The sequence below is a fragment of the Tetrahymena thermophila genome, assembly GCF_000189635.1.
Source record: "Tetrahymena thermophila SB210 genomic scaffold scf_8254551, whole genome shotgun sequence".
NCBI classification, from domain to species: Eukaryota; Ciliophora; class Oligohymenophorea; order Hymenostomatida; family Tetrahymenidae; genus Tetrahymena; species Tetrahymena thermophila.
The window spans coordinates 427,525-453,854 of record NW_002476322.1 but is presented as its reverse complement, the minus strand read 5'-3'; the positions used below and the strand labels follow the sequence as shown (position 1 = coordinate 453,854).

Sequence of the window (26,330 nt, the reverse complement as noted above, 5' to 3'; positions counted from 1 at the left end):
TCATGAAAATCTGCATTTTTTCTTAGGGTGGCGGCGAAGAGCATCTATTATCTTGATATCTTCGAAGCATGAGAGGAAGAATTGAATCATCTTTTAGTGGGATTCAGTATCTTTTATTTTACTATTTTCTAACCATTCGGTGGAGAATTTTTCTAGGAAGAATTTAAATATTGGTCCATAGTTTACATGTAAAATTAAAAGACGAAGAGAATAATGGTTGAAACTCTTTGAACCGATATATCTTTTAAATTTGCGTTAGATATCTTCGATTTCTTCGCAGCTGCTGTTTGAAGAGTTATAAATTTACTCAATAGCCTTTTTTTCACCCCATGTCAATACAAATGTTTTAAAGGCACTCATTATATTTTTTACAACATTCTTTTTGTTTTAAGTAAGCATTAAAAGCTCTTTAGAGATTGGGTAATTTTCTTAGCTATCATTATCACCACAATTATCTCCATCTTCATCATCTTCTTCATCGTCCTCACCTACGCTGCAAGTATCAATACTCAATTTTTTCTCGATCTTGACTTACTCTAACTTTAATCTTAGCTCTTTTTCCTCCTCATCTTCTTCTAAACCTACAGTTATATCCAAACTCTTCTTAGCCTTCTTTGGTGTGGGAGAGTTTTTGGGGGTTTATTTCAGTGAAATGGAGGAGTTTTACTTTTTAGGTAAAGGAGAGCGAATAATGTTAATTGTTTTAGCTCTGGCTCTTGCTGATTCTACAGTAATGTGTTTAGCAGATCCAGGAGAAGAGCATTCGTCTTAGGAATCTTCAAAGATGATTTCTTACTTTGTGTTTTTGAAATTGATAGAAATGATTTCCTTATTCATTAAAGTGTCTTGACTTTAATTACCAGATACTATAGTGTCAATACTTTCACGATGACGGCTGCTTATTTCAGATTGAGGCTAGTCATCAGTTTGTTACATTTAATTAATAGGTATCTATTCATTAGAAAACTTTCTTTGGCTTTAAATGTTGTTTTAAGGCTATGAAATTAACTTAATTTGTCTTTGGTCAACACCATTTATTTATTAACTTTTTAATCTATTAAATTCTGGTTAGAAATTATTAATGATATCTTATTCACTTTTATTGATTTGTGGGACAGTAGAAGAGACAGGTAAAGTGGTATTATTAAGAGCGTTGTAAAAAAGTCCATTATTGTTATGCTAGTCTTTTGGGGCTCCTTCATATTCTTGATTACTGATAAATTTTGCATGGCCTCCAGCAGGATAAGCAGCGTATGAAGGATTAAAATGATTTTAGAATGTAGACTAATATGAATGATGATGAATTTCCCCCTAATTACATTTACCCTCTAACTCAATATTTTATTCTTGATCGAAATTAGTTTCTGGATCAAAATGGCCTTGGTAATATTTATGAGAGTAATTTTAATTGTAAAAGCTGCTATTTTAGTTATTGTACTGAGCTCTAGAATAATTTGATTAAGTATTATGACCTTATACTTCATTTGATTTTTCTTAATTAAGTTTATATCCATAATGGGCTGGCTAAGAAAAATGGAAGTTATTATAATAGTTTTAGCCAAGGGCATTTTAAAAGGAAGAGTGGCTACTTCCATAGTAATATGCATTTCCTGAAAAATATGGGTGAGAAACACCTGTGTTAGCACTTCTGACATTTCCTAAAGCATGTCTTTCATAGTAGCATTGATTAAGATTACTAGAATATTAATATTATTGTGCATTTTCAACGTTTTTAAAGTTATCTTAGTTCTGATAGTCTTATTCATAGTATCTATTAAAATTACTTATCTATATTTTATCATTATTCTATTAATAATTTTTCATGGCGTGTGATTCAGCTCTTTCCCCATTTTAAGGCATCTAGAAAGCATTTTAACTATTTTCAACAAGACATTTTTTATGGTTAAAATGGTACTCCTCTAAAGAATGAGGATATGCAGCTCCATAGGAAGGATATTCAGCATCACTTATGTAAGGCATTTAGGAACTGGCAGCTTAATTGTTCAGATTTTAGGGATAGTAGCAACCTTGAGGATGGAAAGGGTCATCAGTTCTTGATTCTCCTCTGTTTTCTGCATTCATTTATATGTTATGCTAAACTGTAGGACAGCACAAAGAAATTGAAGAACAAGAAGAAGTTGATGAATTCTAATAAGGATCATATTAAATATTTTAACTCAAAGGCAAATGAGGAGATAAATCAGTGTAAGAACTTTTAGTTTGTTCTAAATTTTGCTTCATGTCTGAAATTGTTGAGTAGGTGACAGAATTTCCCATTTTATTTGATAATTTAATAGTAGAAGCTGAACATGTTTAATTTTCAGATTGGAAACTGTTTGAGCGAGTCTAAGCCTTTTAATAGAGAAAGAATATTACTATAAATAAATCTTATTTAAGTTTTATTATAATTCGTATGTTTTGAGTATGTATTATTTTTAAGAGAAAAAGTGGTGTCTCAAATTTAACAACATCTTTCTATACATTGATTCTCCATTCTGAAAATATAAAGGGAAATTTTGATTCTTCCCCTTCTATTAATTTTTGGGGATTAATATGATGTTTCAAAAAAAAAAAGATTATAATGAAATATTCTGGGATTTTCAAAATAAATACTGATTATGTGTAAATAATTTGCTAGATTTTTATCTAGTCTTATTTAATTTGAGTGAGGAAAGTTTAAAGCATATTTCAAAACATCGATTTTTCATTTTTTTGATTTTTAAGGTAATTAAAATTAATGTATTACATTTTGAATATCATTGCCTGAGTCTTAGTTTGAATAGAAAAATTAATCTTCCTTTGTTGGGAGAAGCTCTTGAATTGAAGATTATTTTGCATTTATTTTATTTGAAGTGGCAATAGGTTACTCAAAGGCAATTGAAGGGACTTCTCTTGATAGCAAATCAGTGCATTCGTTTTCACTGTGCTTTTAAAAAGAAATGTCATGGTAATTGGCATTTGTATGATTTTCGTATTATTCTTGCTGTAAGTGATAGGGCTCGTGAATACCAGCTTGAGAAACTGTGTGAAGTGGTTGAGAATTTTAAGAAGATTAATACCACATTTGTGCTGATGAATTGCCATTACTGTTTAAATGATTATTGGTGTTGAGGAGATAATAAGGATCAATTTAATCCAAATCTTAGAATGACTAGTAGTTGATAACGCTCATGTCTTTTGCAATATTGTCAAGAAAAGGTAATCAAAGTCTGTCTTGGCTTATTGAAGTGCACTTTGTTAGGAGTTATAAAATTATGTTTATTTGTAGAGATTAACGACTACTACCAGACTACTCTCTGTTGAGTTTAATTATTTTTAAGAATTTATTTTTTTTTAATTAAATTGATTTGTGATTAGGAATGCATCCTCAGTTCATTTAAAATATCAAATACCTTTTCTTAATTAAATAACAAATAATAGGACATTTGATCATAATTTATTTTTTTGATTATTTTTTCTATTCTTGAGATGATTAAATTTATACACAAAATCCCTACCCCCCAGCCGCTTTATCAAATATTTTTACCCAATTAATCTAAATCTGACTTGATATGTTTAATAAAAATATACATTTATAATTTGACTGATGACTTCAATACATTAAATTCCAAATGTTTTTTTTAATGCATTACATTTTTCAAACATCTTCATAAAGTAAAATTAAAAAAATAAAATGAAAAAGGGCTACCACCTTTGATCAATAGTACAACTTTTTCTCATCGTTTCGTTTGAAAGGCTAATTAAAACTCTCCAACATAATTTAATTCAAATTTTTCACCTAATCTAAATTTGGAACTTTATTTCCTATACGAATTTCTTTAGAATCTATTTAGCAAAAAAAATGAAGTTCTCATTTATGCTAAAAGAACACTCCAAATTAGGATCTTATTTTAAAATATCTATTTTATTTATAAATTTACCAAAAAAATATTTTTATACATTTGAATCCGCTGATCAATATTTAAATCAACTTGTTACTATTCTTAATTTAAATTAGTCAATTGTCGCTTTCAAAAATTAAAAAATGATATTAGCCACACATCTAACATACCACCCCTCTCATTGATTAGCTAAAATTAATTATTGAAATTAGCTAGTAAGAATTGTCCTCCCCCTTCCACATTCTGTTTTAAAATAAAAGACTTCGTTGTCTTACATATGTAAAATTTAACTTCAAATACAACGGTTCTCTGTTTGTCAACTTTACTATCATTGTTAAACATTTTTCAATGTTGTTAAGATATCCCAACTTTAATTATTTTCTCAGTTACATAAATTTTTGCTTGCAAGTACACTTTTTAAAAATTAATTCTTTTGTACTATGCAGTAAAAATGGATTGTTATAAGTTATATTCAATCTCTTCCAAATATTATTAAACTTTAACTCATGTGCAAGGTTTGGTAAACGTCAATACTTTACCTATTAACTTTTAGCTCTTATCCTATATTGAAAGAAAATAGATTCTTAAGTAATAGAATAATATGGAATTACATTCTTTATAAAATAAATTACATCTAATGGCATATAAAATTTATCAACAACAAACTAAAATCATTTTTTTAACAATATTTTTAACCTAAATAGGAAATACAATATCTAGATTTCATTTTACAAAGTTACTTCTAATTATTCTAATCTATTTTTCGAATGTATTTGTTCCTTTGCAATTGCATCAGATTCTCTTTAATTAAATCATGAATTTATATCATCCCCAGATTATTAAAAAAAAAGGACAAACAAATTTAATGAAATTATAAAATTTTATTTTTATCCATAAAAAATTGTTAAAGATTTTACATTAATCTCAGAATTACAAGTAGGTACTGTCCCTAAATTCGATTATTTTAATTATCATAGAAGATTAGGTAGTCTATTTTTAATTAATCATTGCGTAATCTCTGCCATATTGTAGTCCTCTCAGTCTACTCTGATATTTTCATCTACTCTCATATACCCCTACATTTTTGTTAAGCCTATCATTAATATCTTTAATTCATCATTATTTACCTACTGGTAGTTATTAAAGCTTTAAAATTTCGATTATATTTTATACCCTATTGTTTATTATCATTTCGTCATAAAATATCAGAAATTTGTTATATATACAAATATAATCTTTGTTTCATTCAAATAAGATACACACAAATATTCTTTAGAGTACATATAAAATTTTTACTTAAGCATGAGCATATAAAAACAGTAATACATAACTAAGTAATAGGTTTTGTAATGTTCAAAGTGTAAATTTGCTAATTTAACTAATTTACTATACTGTACATGATTCCAAAAAATTTAATTTGAATTGTATAATTTAGTTAAGTAGTTTCTTCAAATTTCTGTTAATTTTCTCTATTAAATGTGAAAAAGACAACCTTACAGATTTACTCAAATTCAGGAATTAATAGAAGGATAACAAGTAATATAACATCATAGTGGGTATTAATTTAAATAGCAATCTGACTAGCGTTACTAATTTTTTAAGATTTAAAATAATTTGAAAACTTACAATTATTACTTCACTCATAATCAAAAAAAAAAAATTTTTTTAAAGATTCTTTAAAAATAATAATATGTGCCAGACCTAATTAAATTAATAAACAAACAGCCAAAATCATCTGCACACAATTACATTAATAAAACTCTGAATATTTTCAAACAAAATTTTTCTAGTTCTAAAATTTACACTAGAGTTTTAGAACCACATATATTAATTCCAGCAATAAAAATAAATTTTATTTATTTACTTTTTTATTATAAAATAATCAATCTACTTTATCATTCTTAATATATAATAATTATGATATATGTAGAAATTAAAGATAAAAAATGGACTTATATAATAACTCTAGTAAATGTTTCTGACTATTTGTCAATTTAAAAGTAATATTTTTAGAGTTATGTTCAAATTATGATTTCAGGCTTTAATTGGGATTTTTTTATATTTGCGTTTTCGTTTTTTAAAACTGCTCTCACTTGAAAATTTACAAGAATATATTCAAATAACTCAAATTTTAGTAATAATGATTTTAGATTTTAATGGAACAATATTCATCTAGTTAAGTGTAATAAAAACTCTATTTATTTAATTTCAAATAATTTATATAAAACCAAAAGAATTCAAACTTACTCTTTACATCAATTAGAAATTTTGTATGGATTGTAAAATTTAAATATTACATGGATTTATTTTTTAGTACTTCTTGTCTAGATGTCATAATATCTAATATTATATCAAAGCCAATGATATTTACACCAAAATAAAAGAAAGACGAAAAGACTAACCAAAAAGATTTTGAAAATTAAATCAAAAATCTATGTAAACTTTATTTATTAAAAGAATAAATAAAAAATAACTCTTTACTTGTAGAATTACATTTTTAATTTCAATTAAATATCCAGAATTTAAAAAGAAAAAATTAATTATCTAAAAAAAAATACTTAATGTTCATTGAAATTAATTTTCCTTTAATCTTCTAATCTTTTTTATTTATTCATTTTCTCCAACCTCTAAAAAAGTTAGAGACTTTAAAAGTAGTAAATTTTTAACTATAAGAAGTTTTTATTAAATGAAAAAAACAAGCAAATAATGTACTAATTGATTCACAAAAGTAAGTATAGGTATATAAGTAATCAAATTTTTTTTCTTATATTTAAAGGTTCTAATTTTACTTCACTGATTCAATCTCGAAAATTAAAAAAAGATTCAATTGTTATTACAGAAAAAAATTTCAACAATTTTTTGAATAATTCAATAAAAATTTTTTAATTCAAGTACTTTTAGCAGTTAATTAAAAATGCTAACTGTGAAACCGATTTAAAATCTAAATTATTAAAAAATCTAAATATTTTATTGCAAATAAACACTCAAAAATTTGAATGTTTTAAATAATTTAATATAAATGTAAGCTTTTTTAATTACCAGAATCAGAAAACAAAATTTGTTCGTCTTTACTTTACAATAAGAAAATAGGAGATGAATACGGGATTAACTGTTAACTATTAATAGATTTTAATTAGTTCATTAAATTTCGTAGAGCCAATTTGAAAATAAGTATTATATAAATCTTTTATTTAATATTTATTTTTTCATTTAAGTATGAAAGGCCAATCTCATTGCCTAAAAGCAATAAATTTTAATTAAATATCTTTTTATAAATTGTTTTTTTCCTCTATTTTAAGTTGGTATTAATTTTTTTTTTACAATTAAGAAGTTAAAAAAATAACAATAAATTTCAAAAGAGTTAAACTGAAAAATTAAAAGATGAGCCATTTTTTTAACCAACTTTTTTATTTAAATAAATTTTAACTTAGAAAAAATCAAAATAAAACATATTTTTAAAATTAAACTTATTAAAGCTGAAAAAAACTTGACATTGAAATAATTGATTAAATTATAAACACATGAATATAATTTAAGAATTAAAAATAAAATTGCAGCTAAGAATAATGAACTCAAAAATTGAATTATCCTTTTTGTGTTATTTAATCTAGTTAATTATTGATTATCATTTATAATTTCTAAATGAAAAACATTAATCTTAATCTTATTTTTCCTCTATGTCATGATTGTAGTCTTCTTCATTTTAGCTCTATATCTAGTCTGTTAATAAACGTTTTACGCTTTGTAAACTGTTTTTCTCTGAACCTAGTTCTAATCCTGGTGAACTAATAGGATTAGTAATAGTAAGCAGCTAATTATTCTTTGTTTCTTTTATATATAAAATGAGATATTAAATGTTTTTTATAATTACAAATACCTTAATTTTGATTAAAATTTATGTCATATTTAGGAATTACATTATTAAAAATTAATTAAGATTTTTCTTCTTGCTACTTTTCTCTATTGTAGTTACATCTCTTTTCTATAAAAATAAATAGATGTAAGTTCATCAACTTAATAATAATTGAAGAAATAAATTACGCATCAATTCAGTATAGGTTTTAATAGCCAAATTCATTCTTTGTTGTGGGTTTAAAGATTTTAAGTTTAGTAATATTTTTTAAATTTTTTATTTTGTTTGTAGCTGTTTTGTCTAATCCTTTACGAAACTTACTTTTCTTTTTTGCTGGTATCTTTAAAAAAATTTTATTTTACTACTGATTTTTTCCAATAATTTGTGAAAAACAATTTTTATTTTCTATGTATAACCTAAGATTATATTTTTTACTATAATTATAATGAAGAGAGCGTTTAGAAAAATAATAGCAATAAAAGAAATTATCACCAAGTAATAGAAATCGTTTTAGTATATGAAGACTCCTAATAAAACTGATATTGAGCATACATTTGTAGAATAACGATCAAGATTATTAATATCAATGTTTTTATATGGTTTGATTAAGATTAAAGCTATAGAGTAAATAGTTATTGTAATGAAAACTAGTATACCTTTTGTTTTTATATCTTAGGAGTAAAAATTAAGAGAAAGTATAATTGATAGCTTTTAAGACATCTTTATAAACTCCCAATAGTAACATTTCTAAGTATATTCTTTATACAAAAAACCATATTTCTTTTTAATTTCTAAAATTTAAAGACTATTTTTAGACCTTTTTAGTAAGTAAAAAAGTACAAATGGAAAAAGAAACACAAAGACTAATAAAAAAGGTAATATCAGTCCTAAGCCCCACTTATAAAATTCATAAGTATAGCATTCAAATGAAACATTCGAAAGAATATACATAGAATTTCCTATTTACCTACAAGAAATAAGAGCAATCATTTATGAAACTAAATCAGGTTGAGAATAAATAAATAAAAATATTATAGCTGTGTATACTAAGTAAAAAGGAAACCTTCTTGATTTCTTAATTAATTTAAAGTAAATAAAAATCCCAATAATAAAAATTGTTAAATAGACTAAAGGCAATATTAATGAAAAGAGTAGTCTCAAATAAATGATTGGTATTGATGTTTTAATTTCTTTTAATGCGCAATCTAGAGAATTCATCGTTTTTTATAATGGTTGTCCAACAGTAGAGGAAAATTCAATAACACCTTTAACAAATAATAAAAAAAATTTTTAAATAAAAAAGTAGCTTTCTAAATACCTGATGGAACTTGCAAATTGAAGCTTGCCATAGAAGAAATAATTTACAAGTAATTAGTAAATATTTTAATATAAACACTAGTGTAGTCATCACAGTTGTTAGAATTTTGGTTTTTTATTTTCAAAGCTGATTTTTAAGCTATCCTTTAAAATAACTCTTATCTATAAATCTCAGTCTACTTTTTAGAATCACTTTTGATTGAAACTGCCATAGAAACTATGGTCCAAAATGCTACAAAAACAACTACATACATGTTATATTATATTTCGCTGCATTACGTGCAAGTATATTTGCCAGATTTCGTATAGCTCTGACCCCAATACACTCCATTAATCTAGTATAACAATTTATTAAAAAGTTGCATTTTAAAAAAGCATAAAATTTACATCACATTCTTCACATAGTGCTCCTATGTGTCCTCTATAACAAATTTAATTTCCAAATGAACCTCCTTAGCAATTTTCTTTCAAGTTTTCACATGATAAAATTTTATCATCATTTTCTTCTTTTCTCCAAAATCCTTTCTCTACAACAATTTTGCTTCCCCCTAAACAGTCAGCTCCGTTTGGACATTTGTAACATTCATTATAATCAAAAGAATATGTCCCTTATTCACATATTTTACACTCCTAAAATCCATTGTATTTATAAATTATTTATCCCATTTAGCAACCTAAAATTTCAACAAAGATTTCAAAATAGTAATTATCTGTTAGTTATATAGTATTAATATCTCTGATTAAGTTACTTTTTACCATTATCTTAGTTTTAGATTATGGCTTACCAATTAAATCTATATTTTTGAATTAAAAACTATTTGTTTCTTAATTGTAATAGGCTTTGGTTTCACCTCTTAAATAAAATTGCTGAAAAAATTATGTTTAAGGATCAATTTCTAAAAATATATAAGAACTTTATATGTCTTCAGTATTGGCAAATTTCATTATGTCATCATATTCATTCCTTAATGTAAATATCATTACAGGTAAACTTGCTCCACTCCTTTACATAGTAATAATTATTTTATCTATTTGAACTTAGATTTAATTATTCAATTTTTCTAATTCTAAACTGTTTTCTAAAAATAATCTAGTTGGGTAAGAGAATATATTCTATCCATATAAAAAAGCAGAGTTATTTTCAACTATATTATCTGACATTGTTGGGATAATACCTTCATATTTTATACCGCCTCCAATAAATGCTTTGTTGTTTAATATTTAATTTTTTACTATACTTAAATATCCCCTTTAAATTGAATTTTATGAGTAAAAATAAATTGAGCCTCCTTTTCCATTCTAAGCTAAGTTATTTAGGAAATAATTTTAGACTATTGACATATTGAATAGAGCCTTTAAGATAAAAAGAAATAAATACCTTTACAAAAAATATAAAATAATTACTTAAACTTAATTTGATTATATCAAAATAGCACCTCCATTTTAACTCGATGTATTATTTTAGAAAGTGTTGTTGCTTATAATTTAATTTAAATTAGGGTCTTGAATATATATAACACCTCCATTTTCAGACTATTAATTAAAATTTGAGTTTAAAAGATTTAAAATAATTTAAGCATTATTTACTTATATATCTGAAAAATTTGAATTTATTAGAGTTAGCTGTGATGAATCTAAAAATGCAAATCCACCTTAACAATTATATTAGCACTTTATATTACAGGAGTTAGTTTAATTTATTGTTAAGGTTACATTAATAAAACGTAAGCATGATAGATTTTTTTAATATTATAACACTCTTTTTAACATATTACGAGTTTAAAAAATAATATTATGCATCTAAAAATTTTGAATTTTTACTATATCTGATGTGAATTGAGATATACCTCCTAAATTCATTTTAATATCAGATATGGTGCAATTGGTTAATGAGATATCAGAATTTTAAGAATTGATAAATATTTGATGATCAGAGCTTAGTTAATAATTATCAGATATATTTGATATCGTTATATCATTAATAAAAATAAAACTTTTGAAAGAGCTAATAAATGTTGATGGTATAAAATTATTGAATTAGTTAAGAGGTATTATTTCATTAAATGTTATATTTTAATTACTAATATAATGTGATTTGGTTATATTTAATTATGAAAGAGCTAAAGAAAATATAGAAGATTGATCATTACCATAAATATCAGTAAAATTCACATTGTTTAGCGAAATTAAACTTTTATTCTCTGTATTTTTTCCTATTGTATCTTGGCTTTATATTATATTTTAATTATTAGAATATATCTTATTATTTACATTTGATAGTTTAAAAATAAAATAAATTAGAATAAAATTTTTAATGCTAAGAATTACTTTATGTAAAACAGAGATGCTTACCAATTAAGCAAAAAGATATTTTTAAACTAACAGGTTGATAATGTTAATTATACAAAAGAGCCTATACTATCTAAAAATAAGACACCTCCATTTAATTTTGTAAAAGAATTACTAAATTCACAATCCGATATACTAATTATCAAAGTTTTTGAATAGGAAGTAACAAAAATAAAACCTCCAGTATATGATAAAGATTTTTAAAAATTACTTTAGTTTATTTGTAGATTTTAAGTTTTGACATTAATAGATCCTCCTTTTATGCTTATAATGTTCTCACTATTATTAGATGCTTATCCTTAATCCTATTGATATAATGTGTTTTCAAAGATTGATAGATTTATTTAGATATTTGGAGATAGTGCATACAAAGCATTAATATCTGAATTTGAAGATAAATGTAGAAATTTTGAATTATTTATGACAAAATTTCCTACAATATTTATGATTTGTAATCCAGAGCTAGAAAGAGTTATTGAATTAGGTATACCATATAGCATATTATTAGAAAATGTGCAGTTTTCTATTATAATATTACTTTGATAAGAAGATTTTATTATTAGTGGGTTTGCTTGGTTATACTATTGGGATTGTACTAATATTATATTATTAAAGGAACTATTTTATATCAAAATATATGTTTGTTCTATTTTTTGATTTGTTATGTCAACTAAATTCGAATCATGAGCTACTTTTTAGAAAACATTTAAATTTGAAATATTTATATTAAATACTTCTTAAATACTAAGACATCCTGATGATGGATAATTTCTATTCTTCTCTTAGTAAGTATCAGAATAAGAGCAATTAAAGTTTTAAAGGTTAAAATTAATTGTTGACTGACTTAATATGAATTATATTTGATGATTATCAGTTATGTTAATATTGCTTAGCATAATATTTTAAATATTACTAGTTTAAACCATGTTTGATAAAAAGTACTAACTATTTTATATTTTTTAATTTTAAATTATTATATTATTATAAATTTATATGTTTGTTATTGCTATCTGATGGTCTGGTTAAGGTAAAAGCGAAAAAAGACAAGAAAAAAGCACACTTTGAGATAATGTTTTAAATGAATTATTGAAGACTTAAATTTCATTTAGATTAAATAATAGATTTTATATTGTGTTTTAAGCTACTGTTTAAATTATTTACATATTACAAAAGTAATTTTTTGAAATATTAACTTTACTAAATGAAATTTTTCCAGCTTAAAATAAAGATATTGCTTACTCTTAATTTTAAAAGCTTTAATTTAAGCACTAATTTTAATAAATAGTTAAATTATCAACTTCTAATAAAGTGTGAGATTACTCACTAAATATGCTAAATAAACCTAAAGTAGAATTTACCAAACTAAAATTTGACAATCTAACCTATAATTAAAAAGAGTAAAATTTTATTAAGAAAAAAAACTAAAATATTACTTTTGAAGATCCTATAGAAGTTATAAAAGTTAAATTCGCAAATTGTTTAGAATCAAGAATAGTATTTTATAGACTAAACTATGAATTGATTAATTTAATATTATTGCAATAATCTTTATTTTTAAGATCATTATTTTAAATCTAAATATTATCCAATACTACTTAATTTATTATTGAATTAAAATTTAAAGAACAATTTTAATTTTAAGTGATATTATAAATCAAAGTAATATTTCCTAAAAGAACAGATTAAAAATTGTTAAAAGAAAAATCTCCTTCTAAATACACTATAGATGGTTCAAAGCTGTCTTCAAAATAAGATAAAATTTATAACTATAAAATATTTTAGAAGTTAAATTGAAGAATGTATTATTATAGTTCTAAAGGGTATTTATTGCTAACATACAATACTGTTTTTATTTCCTAAACATTCACTAAAATTTTCTTGTATCTTTAGGTCTAATTATTAATTAATGTATTAAACTAAATTTAAATAATAATAAAAATAAATTACTATTAAAAATGACAGTAAAATACTTTAGTTTGTTGTGAAAGGATAAGATATTGTTCCCTAGCCATAGCTGTTTTAGGATAAATACTATTCTTAATTATTAACTATATAAAAAGAAAGAGAGCATTTCATACAAGATTGCATATTCTTTAGGCATTATTAAATATCAAAAAAAATACTAGCACTATCACCAGATATAAAAAGTAGGTTTGTTATTGGAGTCAAACTTATATCTAAGATTGTTTAATCTTACTATGCTTTCAGCTATATGAGCAACTTATATTAGCTTATTGATTAATCAAATTAAAATCCATACACATTACCAATTAATTACTCTCCTACAAAAACTAAATTAACCTAATCAATATATTTCATTGTGGTAAGAGCTGTTTTGAATTTGTAAATTGTTTAAATGGATGAATTTTATTCAGAAATTTGAATTAGGTTTTTATCAAAATCAAGAGCTATTATATATTTACTTGATTCTATTCTCAAAATTTATATTATTGGTATATTGCTTACTATTTTAAGTAATAAAAATAGATAGTTTAGTTTTAATTAAGAAGAAAAAACATAAATTACTTTTTTATTTAAATATTTAGGTTGTATTGAAATCCCATATATAGAGATCACCTATATAGCTAGTCGCATAAATTCGTTATTCGTTAACACTGTAAACAAATGGATAACTAAGTACACTTTTATCAGAAGGTTAATAAAATTTGGCCTATTATGTATTTAAATTTAGAACCAATATAGAATAGTTTCCTTATTAATAGAAAGCTGATACAAAAGCATAATGATCTGTGTTTTTTACTACCAAGTATTGTTGATATTATCCCCAACTTTAATTTTGTAGCACATTATAGTATTTAAACTATTTTTATAAAAATCTAAATTAAAATAAGAAAACATATATTTTATTTTTACTTGTTAGTTGTTAACATCGAATACCATTATTCCTCCATTCAAAAGCTTATATGATATCTCCTAGTCTTATGAATTACTAACAAGTTATGCACTAAAATAATTAGGATATATCGGATACTATTATTGTAAATAAAATAAAAAACTCGTTCCTGAATCGTTAGTTCCTGCTAAATGACCATCTATTGATGAAATGTATGCTTCTTGATTTTAATATGCAACACAGTATCTTATTGTGTTACCATACTAAGGCAAAACTATAATTAATTATAATGATTCAATATTGAAATTATAAACAAACTTTTGTAAAATAATAATGTTTATAAAATTAAATTAAAATAACTTTATAATTGTAAATTAATTACATAATAAAAGGTATCTGTAAGCATTATTTTCTTCGTAATAGTTAACGACATAAATTGCATACATTCCACTAATGTATAAGTTTAAGTTATTATCAGGCATGATAGCTTTTACAAATTTGACGTTGAATATTTCAACCATTTTTAATTAGAAGTTTTACTAATCATACTCTTTAGGTAATTAAAAAATTATTTAAAATCCATTTGAAAAGCCTAAAACTAAATAATCATGCGATAACTAGTTCTGTTAACTAATTATGATTTAAACTATTTAAGTTTAATTTTAGTTTTATGATCCAGTTTAATTATTTAAAATATCTAATGTTTCTATTAAAAAAACATTGAATTTCATATTATGAATAATCTTTTAATTAATATTTACCTAATGCGTAAACAGTAGTAAAATTGGAAGATTTATATTAATTTAAGTCAATTAAATTAAGCTATGTAGAGTTAAAGCTTGCAAATACGTAATAGCTGTTAGGGTATTAAGCAAAACAAGTTTGATTAATGGTTTAAACTAAATTTAAAATTTAAATTAATACATATTTTAAAATGTATTTTAAATGATATACCTACCTTATTAAATAAAATCATAGTTTCCATCATCAACATCCCATAAGAAGATATATGATGCATCATTCATTATTACTACATGTTCACCGTTTGGCAAGGTCAAGCATTTCAAATTCTAAACAGCACTATCTATTTTAAGAAAAGTATTAATTATTTAAATATTTTAATTACAAATCAGTTACTTACTTGAATAATAAGTGTTTATTATTTTTTTTTCTTTAATATCATAGGAAACTACAATATTTTTCTATGAAGCAATTACTGCTATTGAATTATCAATAAAATTATCAGCAGAATAAATTTAATCCACCACTTTACTTTATTATAAGATATTCATAGTGTATATATCAAAAACGTAAAAAGTAGAAGAGCTTATTCCTATAATAGCATTAAGGACAGGTACATACTTGATTAAGTAAATAGTAGTAGTTACTTTTTAATGTTTATTTAAATAAGTTAGTTAATAAATATTTAAAAATAAATTGAAATTTACATTCAACCACATTAATTATCTTATTTGTTTCAATATCTATATAATAGAATATAGCAGATTAGCTGTAATACTTATTATTAGTCAATGCAATTAAAATATTTGTTTATGGAATTGTAATTAAATCCATTACTTGTATTCCTTTCTCATACTAAAAACCTTTTAATATTGTATAATTATATTTAGTTAAATTTATCTTTAAATTTTAGTATACGATAGTATTCGTAGCTGAGTGGACAAGAGTCTTAACCATAAATAGTGTGGAAAAAATAATACAATAAAATAAAAAAAATCTTCATTTTTAAAAATTAATCAAGTAGAAATTAATTTTGCTTGTTTTTTTATTAAAATTTCCTTTGTTAATTAATTAAGTTTTTCAATCTTAAATGATAAAGGTTAATTATATGAACTATTTTTTTATAGAAAAACAATTAATAAAAAGATTTATTATTTTAAAAAAATTATATACCCTACATATTATTTTATTATGATTCATAGACTAATATTTAAATCAATTTATATATAATCTACTCATTCAAAATAAACATTTTAAATTAATTAAATTTTATAATATATTTTTTTAAAATTTATAGATACTTTAATATGAAATTTAAATAATTAAATGTTTTATCTATAAATTTTGAGCAATCAAAAATATAATTTAAAATCTTTGTGATTGATAATATAAAATTTAAAATACAATATATTCTCATACTTTAAGGTCTAATTAAATTAACAAAAAAAAAAATATTCATTTTTTAAATTTAGATTATTTTAATAGAATTTTAAATATATATAATTAATAAATACTTATATACCTTAATACCTTTTTAAGGACTAGATACGAATTATGAATTTCCTTCTTCAAATGATTATATTGTCTTGTAAGTAAGAATTATCTAGGTCGTCTTACGAATGACTGAAATTTCTATTCCTTTTATCTATATATTTATAGTGAAATCTATGAAAACTAAATTCAAGAAGATGAAGAAATGATTCCTATCAATTTATCAAAAGATAACAAAGATTTATACATAAAAAAAATTAGTTTTTTGACTCAATTAATTTAAAAAAATTAATTATGATTTAAGACTAGAAGTTTAATTAAATAAAATTTCTCCATTCATTTATTTCAGCACATATGCGGATAAAATGGAGTGTGAGAAAATTACAGTTTGTATTTGTATTACGCAAATTTGCATTTTAAATTTATTCTAAATTAAAAAATCTAAATAAAAGAATTTGTTAAATTTTTTGAAATATTTAAAAAAAAATATGTATCACATTTTATAATTTTTATTAAAATACAAATCAAAAAAATTTAAATAACAAATGATAAAATTATAATAAATAAGGTTAAATTATATTTATTTTTAATCACTTTTAGAATTTTTTAAAGTCTAATTCAATTTATGTATCTTTAATAGTTTTTTCTTCTATATCATATTAATAATCCTCTTCATTTTATTTATCTTTTTAAGTAGAGAGCAAAGATTTTTCACTTTATTAAAATTTTATTACTATATTTCGCGATGAAAATTGGGCCATAGTTTCCTTTTTAGCTATTTTATTTAATTAAATTGTTTAACTTTAAAAAAATTTATTAGAATAAATTAAATTAGATTACCTTATTCATCATTCAATTTTAAGCTAATTTCTTTTTCACTATTTTAATTATTTAGGTTTAATTACTGCAGTTCTTATTTGGTTAGTTTTTTATCTTTTATATCATAAATATATTAATTTTAAAATTAGAAATATATTTTATTTACCTATCATCTGAGTGTAAGCATCTATTGCTAACTATCTTTTTTATTGTATATTCATAGACTTCAAGTTTAGTAGTATTTTTTACACCTTTTATTTAATTAATATTCTTTTTGCTGATTTTTACTCATCTTTTTCTTTCTTTTTTTATAAATAATTTGAAATGAATCTAATTTTAGAACTAAGCTTATGTAGTAAATCTTAAAGCGGTTTCTCAAACTTTTAAGTATAGCCTAAAATGATATTCCTTATCATAAGTAGAATAAATAGAGCGTTGATTGCTATAATTACTGTAAATGAAATTACAACAAAATAGTAATAACTATTGCTATACAGGAATATACCAAGCAGTACAGAGATAGCACAAACATTTGTAGAATAATGGTCAAGTCTATTGATTTAAAGGCTTTTATAAGGATTAAATACCATTAAGGAGATAGAATAAAATGTAATGGTAATAAATACTAAAATTCCTTTAGTCTTTATATCTTAAGAATAGAAATTAAGAGATAATATTATTGATAGTTTTTATGCCATTTTTACAAACTCCCAATAATAGCACTTTTAAGTGTATTCTTTATATAAAATACTGTATTTTCTTTTAACTTTTAGCTCTTATAAGTTATTTTTAGAATTTTTTAATTATCTTAATAGGATGTAAGGGAATAAAAATATGAAAGCAAAAAGTAAGGGTAATATAAAGCCTAATCCCCACGAATAAAAATCTTATGTGTAGCATTTCATAGATACATTAGAAAGAATATATTTTTCATTCCCAATTTATCTGCATGAAAGTAAAGCTATCATTTAAGCTACTAAATCTGGTTAAGTATAAATCAATAAAAATATCAAAGCTGTATTAATCATATAATAAGGGAAGTTTTTTTGCTTATTAATTACTTTATAGTAAATGAGTAGACCAATCATGAAAATAAGTAAATATACTATAGGCATAATTATTGAGAAAACTAATCTTAGATATATTATGGGCATAGATGTAGTAAACTCTTTAAGAGCACAATCTAGCGAGTTAATTGTTTATTGTATTGGCTGGCCTACAGATTATGGAAACTCAATTATACCTATTATATATTTATTTTTCAAATAATTAATTATAATTCTAAAAGATATTGTTTAAAAATTTTACCAGAAGGAACTTACAAATTAAATGTTGCAATCGATGAAATAATTTAAAAATAATTCGTAAAAATTTTTATGTAAACACTTGTTTAATCTTATGGATTTGTTGAGTTTATTTATTTATTTTATGGTCTTTTTGATATTGTATTTCTCTTTCTAATTCTTTCAAAAATTTCTTTTTGATGTAATTGTTCTTATTCTTCTGTGTTATCTTTTATAGCAATGACCATTGAGATCAAAGTCCAAAGCGTAACAATAGTCACTATATACTAATTATTTGCTATCTTGCTACATTCACTACATTGATATTTTCCAGATTTTGCATAGCTTTCTCCCCAAACTTCACCATATATCTTTAGAAAGTAAATTATAAATAAAATTATTTATAGCTTAAAACAAATATTTACATCACACTCTTCACACAATCCACCGATATGCCCTCTGTAGCATATATTATTGCCATATGTTCCTCCAACACAATTTTCTTACAAATGCTCACAAAGAATTATGTCTTCATCATACTCACCACTTCTCCAATAGCCCTTATCTACAATTATTTGACTACCTCCTAAGCATTATGCTCCGTTAGGGCATTTATAACACTAAGTTTTGTCAAATGAATATGTTCCTTTTTCGCATATTGTACATTCTTTAAAGTTATTATACTAATAAGGGATTTAACCAATTTGGCAATCTTAAATATGAGCTTCTACTTCAAAGAAATAGTTATTAGTTAATTAGGTAGTATTAGAGTCTCTTATTAAATTGCTCTTTATCATTAATTTTACTTTTTTAAGTGGCTTTCCAATAAGATCTACGTTTTTAAATTAAAAAGAGTTTTCTTAAGAATTATAGCCTGCTTAAGGATCGCCTCTTAGGTAATATTAACTGAAAAAAGAACTTTATGGATCAATTTATATTGAGATGTAATTTTATTGTTGATAATCTGCAGTATCCACAAATTTCATTATGTCACCATAATCGTTCCTAAGAGTGAATGTCATATTAGGTAAAGATTGTCCACTTCTCTAATGATTTATTACAATTTTATTTTCATATACCTCAATATTATTATAACTATTTATAATTTCTTAAGCATTTTCTAACTAAAGTTTTGTAGGATACGAAAAAGTATTTTATCCATATAAAACAGCTTTATTATCTTATATGGTATTGTTAATCAACACAGGAACAATTCCTTCATATTTAATACCACCTCCGATATAAGCTACATTATTATTAATTAGATTATCTTATATAGTTAAAGAATTATCGCTTGTTGAATTTTGAGTATAAAAGTAGATAGCTCCTCCTTATCCCTATTAAGCTGTATTCTTTTGAAAAATGTTCTTATTAATAGAAATGTTGTTGGCCTTTTAAAATAAAATAAGAGTTATTTGATAATTTTTTTAAAAAGCTTTACCATAATTTAAGTTGAGGCTATTTGTAATGCACCACCATCCAAGTTAGATAAATTATCTTAAAAAATGCATTTGCTTATTAAAACATTTAATTTAGGATTTTATATTGTGATTGCTCCTCCGCTATATGACTTTAAAATATTTTTTTTTAAATTTGTGTTTATTTATTTCAATACAAAATTTACCTGAATGTTTGTGAAATTTGAATTTGAAATACTCAATTATGATGATTGTATCAAGGCAAAACCTCCAATACAGACATTCTAGCAAAAAATATTAGATAAATTTGATTAATTCATTGTTATAATAGAATTCGAAAACTGTAAGGATGTAATTTAATATAAGTAACTATTTAGAGGCTGTAATAATCTTTCATTTTTAGTTTGATATTTAATATTAGAAATCTGTAAATTATAAATATCAATTGAACACTGATCAAAGAAAGCTAAACCTCCTATGTTCATTTAGATATCTTTAATAACACAATTATACAGTTTGAAATTTGACTTTGAAACAGAAAAAAATATTTAATGATCTTATGATATTTGGTATTTATCCTAAATATTCTAAATGGTGACTTTATCCATATAAACATCACTTCTAGTCGAGCTAATGTAAGTTGATGGATATATTTAATTAAGTGAATCTAATGGTAAGATAGAGCTTTGAGAATTAGTTAAATTAACTTAATAAAAAGACTTATTAACATTTAGCTACGAAAGAGTTATCGAAAATATTGATGTAATGTCTTCTCCAAAAATATTTGTAAAATTTGTATTATTCAAGTAAATAAAGCTGTTTACTTTTGCATTTTTACCAACATTATCTTCACTTTTTGTTAAAATAAAATATTTTTATTCGCTTTTGAAGCTAAAATATATTAAATTTATTTTAATACTTAAAGTTTGAAAATAAGAGCATAAAAAAATATAGAAAAATTGACTTATCAAAATTTTCTTTCCAAAAAAAAGAAAAAGTAAGACAAATACAATCTTTAAAAAATTACACAAAAAAATAGTATTTCAAAATCAAACAATATGTGGAATTATTTTTAGAAAATTTAATTTAAATTTACTTTATATAAATCAGAGAGGACTAAAAATTCAGCTGATAGATATTTTCAAATGATGAATCTGATATAAATAGTTATGTTGTGGATCCAAGAGTATCTAAAAAGATTGCACCTCCATTCAGCTTTGTGAAGCAATCTTTAAATTAGGACTAACTGATATTTACATTCAAGGTTTAAGAATAAGAAGTAATGTAAATAAACCCTCCTGAGTGAGATTCTGAAGTTTTGAATACAGATTGAATAATTTGGACTGATTAGGATTTAATGTTTACTGACCCTCCTTTCAAATTAATTTATTAACTCAACTGATTTGAGCTTTAAATTTGATTTGTTTGTTAATATAACGTAGTATCAAAAGTTGAATTTATTATTACTGTATTCTAAGATAAAGCATAAAAACCATTTATGTCAGAATTCGAACTCAAGTTTTTAAATTATGTTTAATTTAGAGTAGCAGTTCCAACAATATTCATAATTTATATAGCAGAGCTTGATACTGCTATTGAATTAGGTATACCAAATAAAGTGTTATTGTAAAAGGTACAATTGTATATTAATATGTCGTTTTAGTAGGATGACCTTATTATTAAAGGGTTAGCTTACTTATATTGCTATGATTGAAACAATAATACATTACTAAATGAACTATTATAAAATTAGATCTAAGTTTAAGCTACCTTTTAATTGAGTATATCAACTAAGTTAGAATCAAATGCCAACTTTTACGAGACATTTAGGTTTTTTATTTAAATTTATTTTGTTTCTTATAAACTAAAACATCCAGATGAAGGATTTCCTAAATATTTTTAAAGATAACCATTTGAATAAGAACATTCAAAAGTATCAAGTTAAAAGCTAACTAAATCCTAACTCTAAATGAATGATAAGTATTAATTATCAGTAAGATTTACATTTTACAAAATTATGTTATTAATATTATTAGATTAAATTAGATTAGTAAAAAAATATTAGTTATTATCTAATTTATTATTTTGAATGATATTATTATTGAAAATAAATATGTTTGAAGCAGTAATTTAATGGTCTGGTTAGGGTAAAAGTGAAAACAAGCATGAAAAAAAAACACTTTGAGATACTGTTTAAAATTAGTTGTTCTAGAAAACTATATTGCTTAAAGAAAACAAAAGATTTAGGTAGTTAACTTAAACCATTATTTGCATGATGTTAGTATTTAGAAAATAGTTGCTATCAATCAAGGCTTGATCCAAAGATATTTATCCTGCAGAAAAAAATGATTAAGTTTATTTTTAATTTTAATTTTGTAGAGGCAAGTAATTATTTCCTAAGATATTTAATTTTTTAATCTCAAGAATTGTGTGAGATTATTAGTTAAAAATACTAAATATTCCAATTTAACAATTCGTCAAGTTAAAATTATAGAATTTCACCTTTTAATATAATAAAAATTATATTTATTTTTTATTAGTAAAATTTTATTTTAATTTCCAATCATTTTAATTTTTTTAATTTATGTTTATTTAAAATAAATATTAAATTATTATAGAAATATATATTTTCGTTGATTCAAAATAAAGAAAGAAAGAAAGAAAGAAAGAAGGAAGAATAGATGGATGGAAGGAAAAAGTAAGTAAGTTAGGAGGGAATGAAATAATAAATATATAAGTCAATAATCTAAAAAAGTAAGTTACTTTTTAAGTTCCTATTGATGTAATATAAGTTTGATTTTTAAAAGTTTTAGAATCCATTAATATGTTTTACAAAGTTAACTAAGAATTTATCAAATTAATTTTATTACAGTAATCTAGGTTGTTACTGTCACTGCTAAATATTTAAATATTATCTAATACTACTTAGTTTACTATCGAATTGAAGACTAAAGAGCAATTTGAATATTTGGTGACATCAAACAAAAAGGTAATATTTTAAATTTAAATAGATTGAAAGTTATTAAACTAAAAATCTCCAGATAATTTTATATAAGATAGTTAAAAATTGTTATTAGTAGCAATAGGCTAGAAAGAAAGCTAAATAACTTTTTAAAAATTAAATTACAGAATATATTACTCTAAATTTAAAGGATATTAACTGTCAGTAAATATTTAGGTCTAAATGTATTAAATGTTAGTCATAATTTTGGAATATCTTTACGCCTTTTTAAATAAAAAATTAATTCATGAAATATTATCAAAAAATACAAAAATTACTGTTAAGAATATTTAGATCATATTTTAATATGTTGTGAAGGGGTAATTTTGTAAGCCTTAGCCATAGCTATTATTTTACAAATATTACTATTAGCTATTAGAAATATAAAACTTTTAAGAACATGAAAGACATTATTAAACATCCTAGAGACATTAAGATATATCAAAGAAGCTATTAGAGTAGTCTGCTGAGATATACAACATTTTAGAGATAGGAGTATAAAACACGTCTAAAATTGACTAGCTTATTAGTGTTTTAAGTTAAATAAACAATTCTAAGTAAGAATTTTTATTTAATTTGAATCCATAAACTTTTCCTGAAATAGTTTCGCCAGCAAAAATTAAATCAATTTATTCTAAATATTTAAAAGTAGAAAGGGGATTAGAAAATTAATAAACAAATTTGGCTGTTTTTTCTGAATCTAAAATCTAATTTAACTATTAGTTATTATCTACAAAGGCAATAAGATTTTGCAATTTCAGCATTTAAATGACTTTGGAGTTCGAAACTTTTTATAATTTTTTAATTTAAGAATTTTTAATAATAATATAATAAAAAAACGATGAATTTAAAGTTTTTTTTTTAAATAATTTTTAATCTTAAAAGTGCTTTATTCAAAGTTAAAAAATTAATAGAAAGAAAATTGTAAATTAAAAAAAATATTTTTAATGCTTAATAATTGTTTTTTTAACTTACTATAAAAATTTCTAATAAAAAATATTAATACTTTATAGTTGTGACAAGTGATTGCCATTAAAATCCCAAATATGAAGCATGCCTTATTTATTAAATGCATAAATTTTCTATTCTTGAATATTATAAAGGAAAGCAGGTCCAAGTATAGTTTGATCAGGAGGATAAATGTAGGCAACTTATTAAGTTACAAGATCTAAGATCATTATAGATTTACCTTCATCTAAATGATTAACTTAAATAAAGGTGTAGCTATTAGCATTTTTTATTATTATATAATTTGAAATCTGCTTAAACCATGTGAAATTATTTAAGACACTATAATAGATGTACTAATTTTATATATTTGTTAAAATTATAAATTTAAATGAATAAATAAATAAATACTTATTAGTAGTTAACGTCATAGATTAATATTCCTCCAAAAATTATCTTATAAGATATTTCAGCAGAATTAGAATTTAATACAATTTAGGCACTATAAGTTAAAGGACTAAAAGCATAGGAGTAAGGGGTAAAGAGTAATTATTTCCCTGCTTAATCAAAACCTTATATGAATATATTTTGAGTTGGCATTCCCACATTTTCTTAAAATACAGAAATATAAATTTCTTAATTGTTATAATTTAAAAGAGGAAACATAGGAATTTATTGTACAGAAGGAAAATCTGTTATTTTTAATAAAAAATTATGTAAATTTATAATAAAATTATATATTTATTTTGATTTATGATTTTATAAATAAAACTTTTTAAATATAAATCTTATTTTTATTATAAATAATAAAATATTTTTATTTAAAAATTATTTTTTGTGAAATTTTTTTTTATATAAGGCAAGGTAAGGAAAGCAATAATAAGAAAATTACAAAGCAATTAGGAATACTAAGGCTGCATCTCATTAAAGAAATTTAATACGTAAATCATATATTGTCCACTTAGGTATAAGTTCAAACTATTTTGAGGCATTATCCAAGTTTAAAATTAAATATACTAAGTGTAGATAGGTTGTAGTTAAAAAGTTTTCTAATCAAATTATTTTGGCATTTTAAAAACAATTATGTGTTATGTGGAATGACTTACCACTAAATAATTGTATTGCAGTTAATCTTACATACTGATAGCGCAATACCTAATTATTATTTGATTAGGATCAAATACCTTGTTGTATTACTTTAAAGTATCTTAAGTATCTTTAGGATAAAATATTTAGCTTAGAAGAAGTTAAGAAGAAAAAAAAAATACCTATCGTGTATAACAAATTAGCTTTTCCTAGCTTATATTATGAGTAATCAAATAATTGTAACTTAGTAGAATTTACAACAAAAAAGACATAATAGGTGTTCTATAAATGCGAAAATAAACTGTTTTAATACGTTTACACTAATTTTGTTAAATACTTTAATATTATTTAGAATCAATTAAATATTTACCTTATTATAAACTAAAGTAAACTCCAGTATCTACATTCCAAATTACTATAGTAGAGTTATCATTCATGAAGACAAGATGCTCATTTTCTGCGAAGGTTATGCAGGAAAAATTTACTACTGTACTATCTAATATTAATATACTCATCAACATTGCTATAATAATTTATTAATTATATTTACTTGAGTAGTATGTATTAACAACTCTTTGTTATTGGATATTATACGCAACAACTATATTTTTATATGAAGAAATTACTGCAATAGCTGTGTCAATGAAGTTATCTGCTTGAGCACCTTAATCAATTACTTTGGCCTATAAGATGATTGACATTGTATAAATATCAAATACATAAAATGTTGAGGCATTTATGCCTATTATCGATTTTATTGCTGGGACATATCTTATATAATAAACAGGGTTGACCACTTATTTTAAATTAATGTTTTAAACCTTTTAGCTTTTTTAAAATATAAATTTACTTTCTACAACATTTGTTACTTTATTAGTCTCTGTATCAACAACATAATAAACACTAGGCTACGAGTTATAATTGTCATTTGATAATACGATTAATATATTAGTTTATGGAATTAAAAGTAGCTAAAATGGTAACATTCCTTTTTCGTACATTATTCCTATATGAAAAAATGAACATAATATTACGAAAATAAGCTAAAAAAAGATCTATTTACTGTTATATTCATAACTTTAAGGGCAAGTATTTTAGCTACAAATAAATCTTATTAGCATTTATAAAAATGCTAAGGTATAAAAGCATTTTACTTTCATATTTAAGTAATTATTCTTAACAAAAACCTTTCTTTACTCTCTTTATCCTATTTTGCTAAATCTTAACATTAAAATTTTTAATTTATCTTAATCAAAATTTAATCACAATTCTATTCATTAAAATGAGTT

The 26,330-nt window shown here is 22.9% G+C and overlaps 6 protein-coding genes across 6 annotated transcripts; 1 reads left to right on the top strand and 5 right to left on the bottom strand. All coding sequences in view use genetic code 6, as the record gives it.

Annotated features, from left to right (window-relative positions):
- TTHERM_00310110 (hypothetical protein) lies at positions 1-3,172 on the bottom strand (the record flags this gene model as incomplete). The annotated part of the gene is made up of 2 exons (XM_001021087.1): positions 1-2,352; positions 2,747-3,172. 2 exons carry the CDS (start codon positions 3,170-3,172, stop codon positions 1-3), a joined length of 2,778 nt encoding a protein of 925 aa, XP_001021087.1.
- A 1,213-nt stretch (positions 3,173-4,385) lies between these two features.
- TTHERM_000310109 (hypothetical protein) lies at positions 4,386-4,941 on the bottom strand (the record flags this gene model as incomplete). Its single annotated transcript, XM_012798879.1, has 3 exons — positions 4,386-4,442; positions 4,622-4,682; positions 4,799-4,941. 3 exons carry the CDS (start codon positions 4,939-4,941, stop codon positions 4,386-4,388), a joined length of 261 nt encoding a protein of 86 aa, XP_012654333.1.
- A 2,565-nt stretch (positions 4,942-7,506) lies between these two features.
- TTHERM_000310108 (hypothetical protein) lies at positions 7,507-7,959 on the bottom strand (the record flags this gene model as incomplete). The annotated part of the gene is made up of 3 exons (XM_012798878.1): positions 7,507-7,709; positions 7,759-7,863; positions 7,923-7,959. 3 exons carry the CDS (start codon positions 7,957-7,959, stop codon positions 7,507-7,509), a joined length of 345 nt encoding a protein of 114 aa, XP_012654332.1.
- Positions 7,960-8,179: 220 nt separating this feature from the next.
- On the top strand, positions 8,180-8,746 carry TTHERM_000310107 (hypothetical protein; the record flags this gene model as incomplete). Its single annotated transcript, XM_012798877.1, has 3 exons — positions 8,180-8,358; positions 8,411-8,485; positions 8,539-8,746. 3 exons carry the CDS (start codon positions 8,180-8,182, stop codon positions 8,744-8,746), a joined length of 462 nt encoding a protein of 153 aa, XP_012654331.1.
- A 202-nt stretch (positions 8,747-8,948) lies between these two features.
- On the bottom strand, positions 8,949-15,829 carry TTHERM_000310106 (transmembrane protein, putative; the record flags this gene model as incomplete). The annotated part of the gene is made up of 15 exons (XM_012798876.1): positions 8,949-8,999; positions 9,129-9,386; positions 9,439-10,404; positions 10,456-10,584; positions 10,639-11,278; positions 11,380-12,782; positions 12,834-13,292; positions 13,348-13,865; positions 13,927-14,221; positions 14,275-14,528; positions 14,637-14,960; positions 15,016-15,153; positions 15,213-15,338; positions 15,396-15,641; positions 15,703-15,829. The coding sequence occupies 15 exons, from the start codon at positions 15,827-15,829 to the stop codon at positions 8,949-8,951; spliced, it is 5,934 nt and encodes a 1,977-aa protein (XP_012654330.1).
- A 1,247-nt stretch (positions 15,830-17,076) lies between these two features.
- TTHERM_00310060 (transmembrane protein, putative) lies at positions 17,077-26,162 on the bottom strand (the record flags this gene model as incomplete). The annotated part of the gene is made up of 18 exons (XM_001021082.3): positions 17,077-17,261; positions 17,327-17,419; positions 17,472-18,548; positions 18,614-18,959; positions 19,014-19,979; positions 20,030-20,158; positions 20,213-20,858; positions 21,103-22,508; positions 22,770-23,231; positions 23,286-23,794; positions 24,014-24,311; positions 24,367-24,647; positions 24,848-25,171; positions 25,224-25,361; positions 25,412-25,537; positions 25,592-25,837; positions 25,892-26,047; positions 26,105-26,162. 18 exons carry the CDS (start codon positions 26,160-26,162, stop codon positions 17,077-17,079), a joined length of 7,446 nt encoding a protein of 2,481 aa, XP_001021082.3.
- Between the last annotated feature and the right edge of the window lie 168 nt (positions 26,163-26,330).